Source organism: Dama dama, chromosome 16 (assembly GCF_033118175.1).
Source record: "Dama dama isolate Ldn47 chromosome 16, ASM3311817v1, whole genome shotgun sequence".
NCBI classification, from domain to species: domain Eukaryota; kingdom Metazoa; phylum Chordata; class Mammalia; order Artiodactyla; family Cervidae; genus Dama; species Dama dama.
The window spans coordinates 32207067-32220961 of NC_083696.1; the positions used below are offsets into that span (position 1 = coordinate 32207067).

At 35.5% G+C, this 13895-nt stretch overlaps 1 protein-coding gene across 3 annotated transcripts in view; it reads left to right on the forward strand.

Moving 5' to 3' along the window:
- AGTPBP1 (ATP/GTP binding carboxypeptidase 1) overlaps positions 1-13895 on the forward strand; it is a 180513-nt gene that overhangs the window by 113515 nt on the left and 53103 nt on the right. For all 3 annotated transcript variants that reach the window (XM_061163732.1, XM_061163733.1, XM_061163734.1), the window contains 3 exons: positions 8475-8558; positions 10966-11052; positions 11137-11285. In XM_061163732.1, the coding sequence (XP_061019715.1) occupies positions 8475-8558; positions 10966-11052; positions 11137-11285 (320 nt within the window). The remainder of the gene's footprint in view (positions 1-8474; positions 8559-10965; positions 11053-11136; positions 11286-13895) is intronic.

Here is a 13895-nt window from a genome sequence, read left to right on the forward strand (position 1 = left end):
TCACTCTGTGTAATAGGTTCTGGGTTCATCCACTTTGTCAGAACTGACTCAAATGCATTCCTTTCTGTGGCTGAGTAATATTCCACTGTGTATATGTACCATAACTTCTTTATCCATTCATCCGTTGATGAACATCTAGGTTGCTTCTGTGTTCTAGCCATTGTAAAGAGTGCTGCAGTGAACAATGGGATACATGTGTCTTTTTCAATTTTGGTTTCCTCAGGGTATATGCCTAGGAGTGGGATTTCTGGGTCATACGGTGGTTTTATTCCTAGTTTTTTAAGGAATCTTCATACCGTCTTCCATAGTGACCAGCCAACTTCCATTCCCACCAACAGTGCAAGAGCGTTCCCTTTTCTCCACACCCTCCTCAGCATTTATTGTTTGTAGACTTTTTGATGACAGCCATTCTGACCAGTGTGAGGTGTGAGGTGATGTCTTATTGTGGTTTTCATTTGCATTTCTCTAATAATGAGCGATGTCAAGCATTTTTCCACGTGTTTATTAGCCATCTGTACGTCTTCTTTTGAGAAATGTCTGTTTAGGTCTTTTTCCCACTTTTTGATTGGGTTCTTTGTTTTTCTGGCATTGAGTTGTATGAGCTGCTTGTATATTTTGGAAATTAATTCTTTGTCAATTGTTTCATTTGCTATTATTTTCTCCCATTCTGAGGGTTGTCTTTTGACCTTGCTTAGAGTTTCCTTTGCTGTGCAAAAGCTTTTAAGTTTAATCAGGTCCCACTTGTTTACTTTTGATTTTATTTTCATTACTCTAGAAGATGGGTCATAGAGGATCTTGCTTTTTGATTTATGTCGTCAAGCGTTCTGCCTATGTTTTTCTCTGAGAGTTTTGTAGTTTCTTGTCTTACATTTAGATCTTTAATCCATTTTGAGTTTATCTTTGTGTATGGTGTTAGGAAGTGTTCTAATTTCATTCTTTTACATGTAGCTGTCCAGTTTTCCCAGCACCATTTATTGAAGAGGATCTTTTCCCCATTGTGTATCCTTGCCTCCTTTGTAAAAAGTAAAATACCCATAGGTGCATGGGTTTATTTCTGGGTTTTCTGTCTTGTTCCATTGGTCTGTATTTCTGTTTTTGTGCCAGTGCCATACTGTCTTGATGACTATAGCTTTGTAGTATAATCTGAAGTCAGGAAGGTTGATTCCTCCAGCTCCATTCTTCTTTCTCAAGACTGCTTTGGCTATTTGGGATCTTTTGTGTTTCCATATGAATTGTGAAATTTTTTGTTCTAGTTCTGTAAAAAATGCCATTGGTAATTTGATAGGGATTGCACTGATTCTGTAGATTGCATTTGGTATATAGTCATTTTCACAATATTGATTTTTCCTTCCTCGGAACATGAAATATCTCTCCGTTTATGTCATCTTTGATTTCTTTCATCAGTGTCTTATAATTTTCTGTGTACAGTTCTTTTGTCTCCTTAGGTAAGTTTATTCCTAGGTATTTAATTCTTTTTGTTGCAAAGGTGAATGGGATTGATTCCTTAATTTCTCTTTCTGCTTTTTCATTGTTGGTATATAGGAATGCAGATGATTTCTGTGTATTGATTTTGTATCCTGCAACTTTGCTAAATTCACTGAGTAGCTCTAGTAATTTTCTGATGCCATCTATTGGGTTTTCTATGTACAATATCATGTCATCTGCAAACAGTGAGGGCTTTACTTCTTCTTTTCCAATCTGGATTCCTTTTATTTCTTTTTCTTCTCTGATTGCTGTAGCTAGGACTTCCAGAACTGTGTTGAATAGTAGTGGTGAAAGTGCACACCCTTGTCTTGTTCCTGATCTTAGGGGGTATGTGTTCAGTTTTTCACCATTGAGAATAATGTTTGCTGTAGGCTTATCATATATGGCCTTTACTTTGTTGAGGTAGGTTCCTTCTATGTCCATTTTTTTGAAGAGTTTTAATCATAAATCGGTGCTGAATTTTGTCAAAAGCTTTTTTTGCATCTTTTGAGATTATCATATACTTTTTATCTTTCAATTTGTTAATATGGTGTATGACGTTGATTGATTTGCATATATTGAAGAATCCTTGCATACTTGATCATGGTGTGTGATCTTTTTGATGTGTTGCTGAATTCTGTTTGTTAAAATTTTGTTGAGGATTTTTGCATCTATGTTCTAGTGATATTGGCTTGTAGTTTCCTTTTTTTGTGTTGTCTTTGTCTGGCTTTGGTATCAGGGTGATGATGGCCTCGTAGAATGAGTTTGGAAGTGTTCCTTTTTCTGCAATTTTTTGAAAGAGTTGGAAGGATGGGCATTAGCTCTTCTCTAAATGTTTGATAGAATTTTCCTGTGAAGCCATCCAGTCCTGGGCTTTTGTTTTTTGGGAGATTTTTGATCACAGCTTCAATTTCAGTGCTTGAAAATGGGTTATTCATAATTTCTATTTCTTCCTGGTTCAGTCTTGGAAGATTGAACTTTTCTAAGAATCTGTCCATTTCTTCCAGATTATCCATTTTATTGCCATGTAGTTCATAATAGTCTCTTATAATCCTTTGTATTTCTGCATTGTCTGTTGTAACTTCTCCTTTTTCATTTTTAATTTTGTTGATTTGATTCTTCTCTCTTTTGTTCTTGATGTGTCTGGCTAAAGGTTTGTCAATTTTGTTTATCTTCTCAAAGAACCAGCTTTTAGTTTTTTAATCTTTACTCTTGTTTCTTTCATTTCTTTTTCATTTACTTCTGCTCAGATTTTTGTAATTTCTTTCCTTCTACTAATTTTCGGGTTTTTTTGTTCTTTTTCCAGTTGTTTTAGGTGTAAAGTTAGGTTGTCTATTCGATATTTTTCTTGTTTCTTGAGGTAGGATTGTACTGCCATAAACTTCTCTTTTAGAAATGCTTTTGTTGCATCCCATAGGTTTTGAGTTGTTGTGTTTTCACTGTCATTTGTTTCTAGAAATTTTTTGATTTCCCTTTTGATTTCTTCAGTAACCTGTTGGTTATTTAGAAACATGTTATTCAGTCTCTATGTGTTTGTGTTTCTTACAGTTTTTTTCTTGCAATTGATACCTGGTCTCATAGCATTGTGGTCAGAGAAGAAACTTCATGCTATTTCAATTTTCTTAAATTTACTGAGGTTTGATTTGTGACCCAAGATATGGTCTATCCTTGAGAATGTTCCATGTGCACTTGAGAAGAAGGTGTATTCTGCATTTAGATGGAATGTCCTGTAAATATCAATGAGGTCCATCTCATCTAATGTATCATTTAAGACTTATGTTTCCTTATTTATTTTCTGTTTTGATGATCTGTCCATTGGTGTGAGGGAGGTTTTAAAGTCTCCTATTATTATTATGTTACTGTCAATTTCTCCTTTTATGTCTGTTAGTGTTTTTCTTATGTATTTATGTGTTCCTATGTTGGGTGCATAGATAATTACAACTTTTATGTCTTTCTCTTGGATCGATCCCTTGACCATTATGTAGTGTCCTTCCATATCTCTTGTAATCTTCTTTATTTTAAGGTCTATTTTGTCTGATATGAAGATTGCTATTCCAGCTTTCTTTTGCTTCCCATTTGCATGGAATATATTTTTCCATCCTTTCACTTTCAATCTGTATGTGTCTTTAGGTCTCAAGTGGGTTTCTTATAGATGGCATATAAATGGATCTTGTTTTTGTATCCATTCACCCAGTCTGTGTCTTTTGGTTGGAGCATTTAATCCATTTACATTTAAAGTAATTATTGATATATATGTTCCTGTTGCCATTTTCTTAATTGTTTGGGGTTGATTTTGTCTATGTTTTTTCTTTTCTTGTATTTCTTGACTATCTAAGTCCCTTTAACATATTTGTTGTAAAGCCAGTTTGGTCATACTGAAGTCTCTTAACTTTTGCTTGTCAGAAAAGCTTTTTATTTCTCCATCAATTTTGAATGAGATTCTTGCCAGGTACAGTAGTCTTGGTTGTAGATTTTTCCCTTTCAACAGTTTAAATATATCCTGCCACTCCCTTCTGCTGAAAGATCAGCAGTTAAGCATATGGGGTTTCCCTTGTATGTTACTTGTTGCTTCTCCTTGCTGCTTTTAATATTCTTTCTTTGTCTTTAGTCTTTGTTAGTTTGATTAGTATGTGTCATGGCGTGTTTCTCCTTGGGTTTATCCTGTATGGGACTCTTTGTGCCTCTTGGACTTGATTGATTATTTCCTTTTCCATGTTGGGGAAACTTTCAACTATAATCTCTTCAAAAATTTTCTCATACACTTTCTTTTTCTCTTCTTCTTTGACCCCTATAATTCGAATGTTGTTGAGTTTATTATTGTCCCAGAGGTCTCTGAGACTATCCTGAGTTCTTTTCATTCTTTTTACTTTATTTTCCTCTTCAGAAGTTATTTCCACCATTTTATCTTCCAGCTCACTGATTCGTTCTTCTGCTTCAGATAGTCTGCTATTGATAGCTTCTAGAGTATTTTTAATTTCAGTAATTGTGTTGTTTGTCTCTGTATGTTTATTCTTTAATTCTTCTAGGTCTTTGTTAATTGATTCTTGTATTTTCTCCATTTTGTTTTCAAGGTTTTTGATCATCTTTACTATCATTATTCTGAATTCTTTTTTAGGTAGTTTGCCTATTTCCTCTTCATTTATTTGGACTTCTGTGTTTCTAGTTTGTTCTTTCATTTGTGTAGTATTTCTCCGCCTTTTCATTATTATTTTTTTTAACTTACTGTGTTTGAGGTCTCCTTTTCACAGGCTTCAGAGTTGAATTCTTTTCCTTTTGGTTTCTGCCCCCCTAAGATTGGTCCAGTGGTTTGTGTACGCTTCGTAGAGGATGAGATTTGTGTTGAGTTTTTGTTTGCTTGTTTGTTTTTCCCCTGACGGGCAAGGCTGAGTAAGGTGGTAATCCTGTCAGCTGATGACTGGGTTTGTATTTTTGTTTTGTTTGTTGTTTAGATGAGATGTCCTGTACAGGATGCTACTGGTGGTTGGGTGATACTGGGTCTTGTATTCAAGTGGTTTCCTTTGTGTGAGTTCTCACTATTTGATACTCCCTAGGGTTAGTTCTCTGGTAGTCTAGGGTCTTGGAGTCAGTGCTCCCACTCCAAAGGCTCAGGGCTTGGTCTCTGGTCAGGAATGAAGATTCCACAAGTGCTTTGTTATGGCATTAAGTGAGATTAAAACAAATATCCAAAAATGAGAAACCAAAGATGAACCCCAGACAAATGTTAGTTACAAAATCAGGCAAATAATAATTAAAATAACAGATTATACACATATACATATACACCCATAAGCAAAGTCAAAACAGTCCAACAAAAATAAAGTACAGTAGATTGACCCAGTGAACAAAGGAAACCAAAAATTATGTCTACCAGAACAAAACTAACTAAAGCAAAAGCTGGAAAACAAAACTAAAGCAAGGTGCCAAGTGGGGAAGAAAGCAATGAAAATAAAACTAACATAATGTTGAGAGGAAAGGAAAGAAAGAAAAGAAAGAATACATATGCAAAGTTAAATAGAGGTAGGTAAAGAAGATTTATATACATTAAAGATTAACTGCAAGGGGAAAAGAACGGTAGGAAAAGCAAACAAAGGATTAAATGTAGAAAAAGTAATAATAGGTTTGAAAAATTAAAAAAAAGAGAGGAAAAAAAAGAAAACTTCCCAGAACTGCTAAAGCCCAATGTAGAGGCAGGGGTTTATAACAATAAAAAATGTGACTGAGGGGAAAAAAAAAAAGCTCAAAAGCTTAATTACATTTCATAGGGCCAATAAAATCAACAACTACAATATAGGGGGAAAAAAAGGAAAAGAATTCCAAAAGAATCTACAGAACAAGTCAAAACAGAAGAATAATAGGTGTTTTTCTTGAGTCACTGCTGTCAGAGTCCTTTTCCTCGCTGGGAGTCACAGTCCACCTCACCTCCCTAGGATGCCCTCTGACACTGTGCTGGTCTCTGGCTCTGCTGTGGGGGCAGCTCAGGTTCTAATCTGGTCCTGCTCCTGGGTGTTCTTGCCTCCAATGTCCACAGCTATCAGAACAAGTGCGTTTTCTTTTGCGGGAGCTCTCAATGTCCTTTTATCTATTCCATAGACACACAGTCTGCCTATTGGATCGTGTGGATTTAATCTGCAGCTTGTACAGCTCGTGGGAAGGTTTTGGATCTTTTTCCTTAGTCACACTGCTCCTGAGTTTCAATTGTGGTTTTATTTCCATCTCTACATGTGGGTTGTCCACTGGGATTTGCTCCCAAGGCTGTCCTGGAGGACTTGGGTCTGCCCCTGTGAGGGCCAGGGGTGGAGGTGGTGCAACTGCTTGGGTCTCAGGGGTTCTGGCAGCACCAGGTACTCAGGGGGGTTGGCAGCCAGGGCAGCAGGAAATACAGTGCTCTAGAAGGGTATGGAAACCAGTATTGGCCAATACACTAGTATTCTTGCCTGGAGAACCCCCTTCTCTGACAGAGAAGCCTGGCAGGCCACAGCGTACAAGGTTGCAAAGAGTCAGACACTACCGAAGCAACCCTGCATGCTTAGATGCAAGACTTTTTTTGCCTGTGGCAGCTCTGAGCATGAAGGTGGCACATCTTCTTGGCTTGAGGGGACCCTGGCGGCGCCAAGTGTGCAGGGACATGGACTGCCTCTGCCGTAGGGGTTGTGGCCCTATCAGAGTCTTTTTTCCAGCCTCTTGCCTCTTTGGCCCGTCTTTGTAGCTCTGCCCGTTCAGGCACATAGAGGGGCCCCCTTGGCTGGGGTCCCCCTCTGCAGATCAGTGCGTCAGGCACTTAAAGGGGTACCCTGGGGTGGGGTCCTCCTCTCTAGTTCTCTGTGTCAGGCGTTCGATGGGCCAGCCTCTATTGTTCAGCTGCTGATGGTGGCACGTGTGGAGAGAGAGGCTATGGTGATGGCTCCACCCCCATGTGTGACTCAGCAGTATTGCCTTGCTTCCATGGCTGCCCAGCTTTCCTCCACAGGCATTTCCCACCACAGTCTTCTCCCTCACATCCCCTCGATCCGTCTCTCAGCAGTCAGCCGCAGCCCCTTGCCCTGGGATTGCTCCACAATCCCTTAACTCCAGCTCCCAGCCGCTGCCCTTCCAGGGGATCTCTGTCCCTGTCCGGGGTATGTACGGCTGCAGCAAGGACTGCATTCCATTTAGGCTGCCACAGATCAGCTGTTTCACTCTCAGCCTTAAATGTTTCTCCTCTGACTCAGTTGCCCTGATGTGGGGATCGGACCCCTGCTTCAGTTTCCCCAAGGGAAAGTTTCACCAAGTTTCACCAAGGGTGGGTCCAGTCCTACTAACACTCCTGATATTCTCCCTAGTTCCTTCCTTCTACCGAGTTTTATGGGGGTCTATATATTTGTTTTCTCTGGTCAGGTACTCCTGTCCTCTCTCAGCTGATGTTCTGGATGCCCTTCTGTGTCTGAAGGTGTGTTCCTGATGTGTCTGCGGAGAGAGATGTACTCCATGTCCACTTACTCCTCTGCTGTCTTGTCCTCCCGGTTTTTATCTTTTAATAGATTACCAGCCTTTAACATTTGAGAGACTCCACGTAGCGATCCAAGTTTCCGTTGTTTCTCGTAAATTTGGTATTATACTCTTAACCTCTCTTCCTACCTGGCAGCATTTGGTTGTGTTTAGACAGATCCTGTGTTCCCCAGTTTTCCACAGCGTCCCCCAGCAGGCCTCCTCAGGTACATCACGTGCTGGCCCTGTGGGTATTGAGCTTTTTTAGCTTGTTTTACAATGCAGAATATTGCTGTAGAACTGAGATGTTATATCAGCCTTTTAATACCATTTTTCTTAAGGAAAACTGCAAACTTTTGTAAGTATTAATTTTTTATACATTTATGGTAGGTATTTCATAAATTTAATATTTAATAAATGGTTTTGACAAATGGATGTTTTAGCAGCAGCATACTTGAACATGTGTATTTTTTGGTATGGCATATCTGAGTATATGTAAGTGCCATGTCTTTCATTGTTGAAGATCTGGGTGATATAAATTTTTGATTTATTATTATAATTAGTAACTTTTTAAAAGTTTTGCTTTTGTAGAAAGAATTTGCTATTTGAAAGTTATGACACTGACTCTAAATCAAGGATTTATATCATAATCCTTTCATGCTTGTTTTTTTCTTGATAGACTGCTGTGTCAGTGATGAGTTAGTTTTTGTAAAATATAAAACTAAAAATAAATATGCTTAATTATATAATGCAAGATTAAGAATTTGTCTATAGAAAGGCATATAGTCATTCAAGGTTTTTTAAAATAAAACTGTTGGCCTTGTGTTGGTTATTTTTCTAGAACTTAGACTGTTAAAACATTGACTTTTGTCTAAATTTTATGTACTGATTTATTTATTTATTTTTTTCCCTTTTTAAAAATATGATGGTTCTTTTTTTCTATCTTTTTTTTTTCATTTATTTTTATTAGTTGGAGGCTAATTACAATATTGTAGTGGTTTTTGCATATAATAATGAATTTTGGTCAAACTTCTTTATGATTTCAGAACAAAAATTGCCCAAGATATTGAGAGGCTAATACATCAGAGTGATATCATAGATCGAGTGGTATATGACTTAGATAACCCAAAGTAAGTCTCATTTTTGTGTTTTAGTTTTGTTGGTTTTATTCTTATCTTAAAATTTCAGTGTTCTTTTAAAAGACAAAGAAATATAGTTAACTTCCACCTAGTTAAGCCTCACTCTATTTTTATCTTTTAGCAGAGATGTAATGGTAATATAAATCACGTTTATTTAGTTAAATTGAGTATGCTACAAATTTAGTTTTTCTTATGTGGGCTTTTAATGGGTTTAATAAGGGAAACATCACAAACTGATGCTTTGTTTTTAAACACTGAAACTACCTCCACTTAAGATAATGGAGATTTCATACCAATGCTGCAGTTTTGTCCTGTAATACTGAGCCTTCCTCTCCTTAGGACAACAAATTACCATCCCCTTTAGAAGGAAAATATGCTTGCTATTTTTCGACAGTCCCGACTTCTCACTTTTGTCTCTTACTGCTTACAATATGCTTCAGTCATTTTATGTTACTTGCCTGACTTTTGAAGCCATTGGTTTGTGATCCCTGGTGGCCCAGTGGGTAAAGAATCTACCTGCAGTGCAGGAGACTGGGTTTCGATTCCTGAGTCTGGAAGATCCCCTGGAGAAGGAAATGGCAAGTCACTCCAGTATTTTTGCCTGGAAAACCCCATGGACAGAGGAGCCTGGTGGGCTATAGTTCATGGGATTTTAAGAGTTGGACATGACTTGGCGATTAAACCACAACAATGTTTTAGTGTAATTTCCAATTTAGAGTTATCACTGGTGCCATTGCGTTTAATGATTTTGTTGTTGTTGTTGATTCAGTCACATCTGACTCTTCATGACCCCATGGACTGCCTCACGCCAGGCTTCCCTGTCGTTCACCATCTCCCAGAGCTTGTTCAAACTCATGTCCATTGAGTCAGTGATGCCATCCAGCCGTCTCATCCTCTGTCGTCCCCTTCTCCTCCTGCCTTCAATCTTTCCCAGTATTAGGGTCTTTTCTAATGAGTCAGCTCTTCACATCAGGTGGCCAAAGTACTGGAGTTTCAGCTTCAGCATCAGTCCTTCCAATGACCGATGAGACCCAGGGCTGATCTCCTTTAGGATGGACTGGTTGAATCTCCTTGCAGTTCAAGGGACTCTCAAGAGTCTTCTCCAACACCACAGTTCAAAAGCATCAGTTCTTCGGCATCCAGCCTTCATTACGGTCCAACTCTCATATCTATACATAATTAAACTTCTCATTACTGGAGATAAATGATTTAATAGTAGTCATATTCATCATTTTTGTTTTCATTTATTTACTTATATATAATTCATTAGGTGCCATTGCATTTGTCTCCAGTAATGAGAACTTTAATCAGCCCACGAGTGGGTTTTGCCTTTCTCTCCTTCAACATTCTAATATTTTGGAGAGATTTTATATTTCATTAGTCTTATTTGGAGGAAATAAAACATTTAAAAAGATTTTTGTTAAGAGTCAGGGTAAAGTTATGTCAGAACTAATGACTGAATTTGAAATAACATTCTCAAAAAAAAAAAAAAAAAATCTGTTCATAATTTCTTAGTTATTTCAATGTTTTTAATTCTGTGTTAGACCAGACAAATGTGGTAACACAGGACCTCAAGAACTCTTGAGTGTAGCATATTCTTGTTGTTTAGTTGCTCAGTCATGTCCCACTCTGTGCGACCCTGTGGACTGTAGCCCGCCAGGATCCTCTGTCCATGGAATTCTCCAGGCAAGAATAGTGGAGTGGTTTGCCATTTCCTCCTCCAGGAGACCTTCCAGACTCAGGGAAGTGTCCCGTGCCAGTGCTATTTCTAACTGAAATGACTTTGGACAAAAGCATTGGTCTTCTGGGAGTCTTCATTTTCCCCCATTAGAATGTAAGCTCTAGAAGAGCAAGAATTTGTGTTCAGTCAGGGAAATAAATGACTAAAACAGTATCTGGCACCTAGTAGGAGCTCAATAAATACTTGCTAAAGTAAGCAATATGTAAAATGAGAATAATACTTCCACCTTTTGGGTACTAATTAGATTAGATAATGGATAATGAAGCTCTCTAAATTAAAAAAATAGTTTTACCTGAGAACTGCATAGTTTCTAGAATTATGGTACTCAATACAAGTCATATACACTTTAAAAAATACCTGGTCTTTTCCATAAGATTACTAATATTTAGAAATGGTATCTAATGAGATGAAACTTTTTGTGATTAATATTCACTATATAATTGTGGGGGAAATCTCTACTTGTAACTGTAATATTTTATTCTGTAAATATTAGCCAGAGTTTGTAGTTTGTTGTGTTGATTTTGTTCTTTGGCTGAAAAATAATGAGGAGGGTGAGCGAGCAATAATGGTGCATTTTTAATCTATAGTGTAGTTTTGTTTTTGCTCACTTGTTTAAATGCTATGCATTTTTTATTCTTACTTTAAAATTTTATTTAGCTATACCATTCCAGAAGAAGCAGATGTTTTGAAGTTTAACTCCAAATTTGAATCTGGGAATCTGCGTAAAGTAATTCAAATTAGAAAGTAAGTCATTAAAATTCTTCTCATTTTGTTTGTGTACAGATATTTTCCTAATTTTCATCAAGTTTGTTTATTTTCTATTTTCAGAAATGAATATGACCTTATTCTGAACTCAGACATAAATAGCAATCATTATCATCAGTGGTTTTACTTTGAAGTCAGTGGAATGCGACCAAGTATTGCTTATAGGTTCAACATCATTAACTGTGAAAAGTCCAACAGTCAGTTTAATTATGGTAAGACAACATTTCATCCAAATTGAATACAACTTAAGATTTATTATATATGCTACTTAGAATAGAGTTTTTAATGAAGTCTGTTCATCCAGAAGAGAATTACAGGAAGCAATCTCTTTTTTAACTTTTTTATTTTGAATAGAGTCATAAAAAGTTAAAAGAGTTGTAGAAGCTGCAGAAAAGTTCCATGTTCTCTTCACCAGGTTTCCTCTAATGGTTACGTCCTACGTAACTGTACTAGAATGCCAAAACCAGGGTTTGACCTTGGCACAGTGTGGGTGTATAATTCTGTGCGTTTTTATTACATTTGTAGATTCTTATTATTGTCACCACAACTAGGATAGAGAATTCTTTCAGTACTGTCAAGCCTGTGCTACTCCTTTAGAGTTCACCCTTCAGTTGTAGTTTTCTGTAAATTTTAAAATCTAATTGAAGAAGTTTCCTTTTATTACTAGTTTACTGAGAGTTTTTGTTACAAATGGGTATTAAATTTTGACACATGCTTTTTTTCATCAAATGATTTGATCATGTGATTTTTCTTCTTTAGCCTGTCAGAATGGCATGTTACATTAATTTACTTTTGAATACTAAACCAGCCTTTTTTTATCTGTGAACTGAATTAAATATGTGAATTACAGTCATTGTATATAATTGCTAATGTTTTATTAAGAATTTTAAAATTTCTATTCAAGAGGTATATTGAGATATATACACACATATATATATGTTTTTTGGTATCATATCTGATTTTGGCATGTCATGGTAACAATTACTTCTAAAACTAGTTGAGTAATACTCCCTCCTCTTATTTTATGGAAGAGCTTGTGCATATTTGGTGTTAATTCTTAAATGCTTGGTAGAATTCTCAGGAGAAATCATCTGGGCCAGGAGATTTCTTATTTGGTACTCTTTTAAATTAAAGATTAAATTTCTTCTCTAATAGTTTTAGGACTATTCAGATTATCTATTTCACCTTGAGTGAGTTATAGTAGTTTGTTCTTTATAGGAATCGATCAGTTTCTTCTAAATTTTCAAATGTGTATGTAAAGTTGTTCATAGTATTTTCTTACTGTCTTTAATATCTTCAGGGTCTCTAGTGATATCCTGTATTTAATTCCTGACAATAGTAACTTGTGTCTTGTCTTTATTTTTCTTGGTCAGTTTTGTTGATATTTTAAAGAACCAGCTTTTTGTTTCACTGTTTTTCTCTACTGTTTTTCTCATGAGGCAGTTTTTAAAAACTCTAGGGCTGTACCAGCAAAAAAGCTATATTTATAGCATCATTTAAGGCTTTATACTTATTAGTACTTTAATAGATGTCAAACTTGGGGTTATTTGCCAAGGCATCAGGTTTTTATAGTCAGGTATTATTTCAATGGAAGATTATTTAATTGTATAAACTTAATATCAGTAATTGAAAATTAAGCCATCAAGTTTTAAGTATTTATTTGATGATAATTTTGTGTAAAAATTTTTTTTTTCTGGGGTATGGAGATTGAAGAGCTTAAACAGCTAAGGCATGACATGCTATATTATCTGTTTCAGATAAATGTTCTAAAATGTTAAAAGCATGAATATGATGATACTCTATAAGGGGACATTTCTGAAAATTGAAGCTTTCAAGATTTGATTCTTCCCAATTGTCATTATTTATATGGAAAACAGAAAACTGTATTCTCCAGATAATTATTTTACATATATAGGATAAAGCTTTAGTCAGATTCACTATTTAATGTAATAATTATGGGAAGATAAGGCTCATAATATCTGATTTAGTTATTTAGTTAACTAACTTTAGTTAAAGTTTTTAAAACTTTAAAAATGTTTATAATCTAATTTTATATGATGTAAAGTAATCTAATTTTAAATGATGTATTCTTATAAAAATATATTTTGACTAAGGATTCAGTGGTTATATTGACTTACCTGAATAGTGATATGAATATTCTTGATAAAATCTTGTTTTATTTTTTTCTTTTGGGTATGACTGCTATTTATTGAATGTCCTATTTTTAGAAACATTTGTTGTTTTAAGTCATATGACTTAAAAAATTACCTTAATTGAAAAATCATTCAAAATAATACCAAAATAAGTAAAGAATCTTATGTTTTCCCTATTTAACTTATAAATATTCAGTATAATACTAACAAAATATTTTACAGGAGTGAAGGACAATTATGAGTAAAATATAAAGGCATATTTATTCCAGAAATGATAGAGAATATTCAAGTACTAGTGCTATAGGTAGATGGTATCTTTACTAACTATATTTATTTATTGACTTTTATAAAATAGTACACTAAGCTTTATTTAAATACTTTAATTTTTACAATTAGAAGCACATATTTTGGAGTGATATTTCTCTATTAAAAAAACTATTTCTGTGTGATAATTTCTTCCTTTAGTGTCACTTTAAATTTAAAATGAATAAAATTCTGTAACTAAAACCAAGTCAAAACATTGAGACAGATGGCTGCTTTAGTTTTTAAGTTTCCCCTCCTTTTTACCCTTTGCCCACTGGGTATATTCTTGTTTGTATTGCTATTAATATATCATACTTTCCAAACTCACTTTGTAGAAAATCTGGAAAACAGAATGTTGTTAAGAAG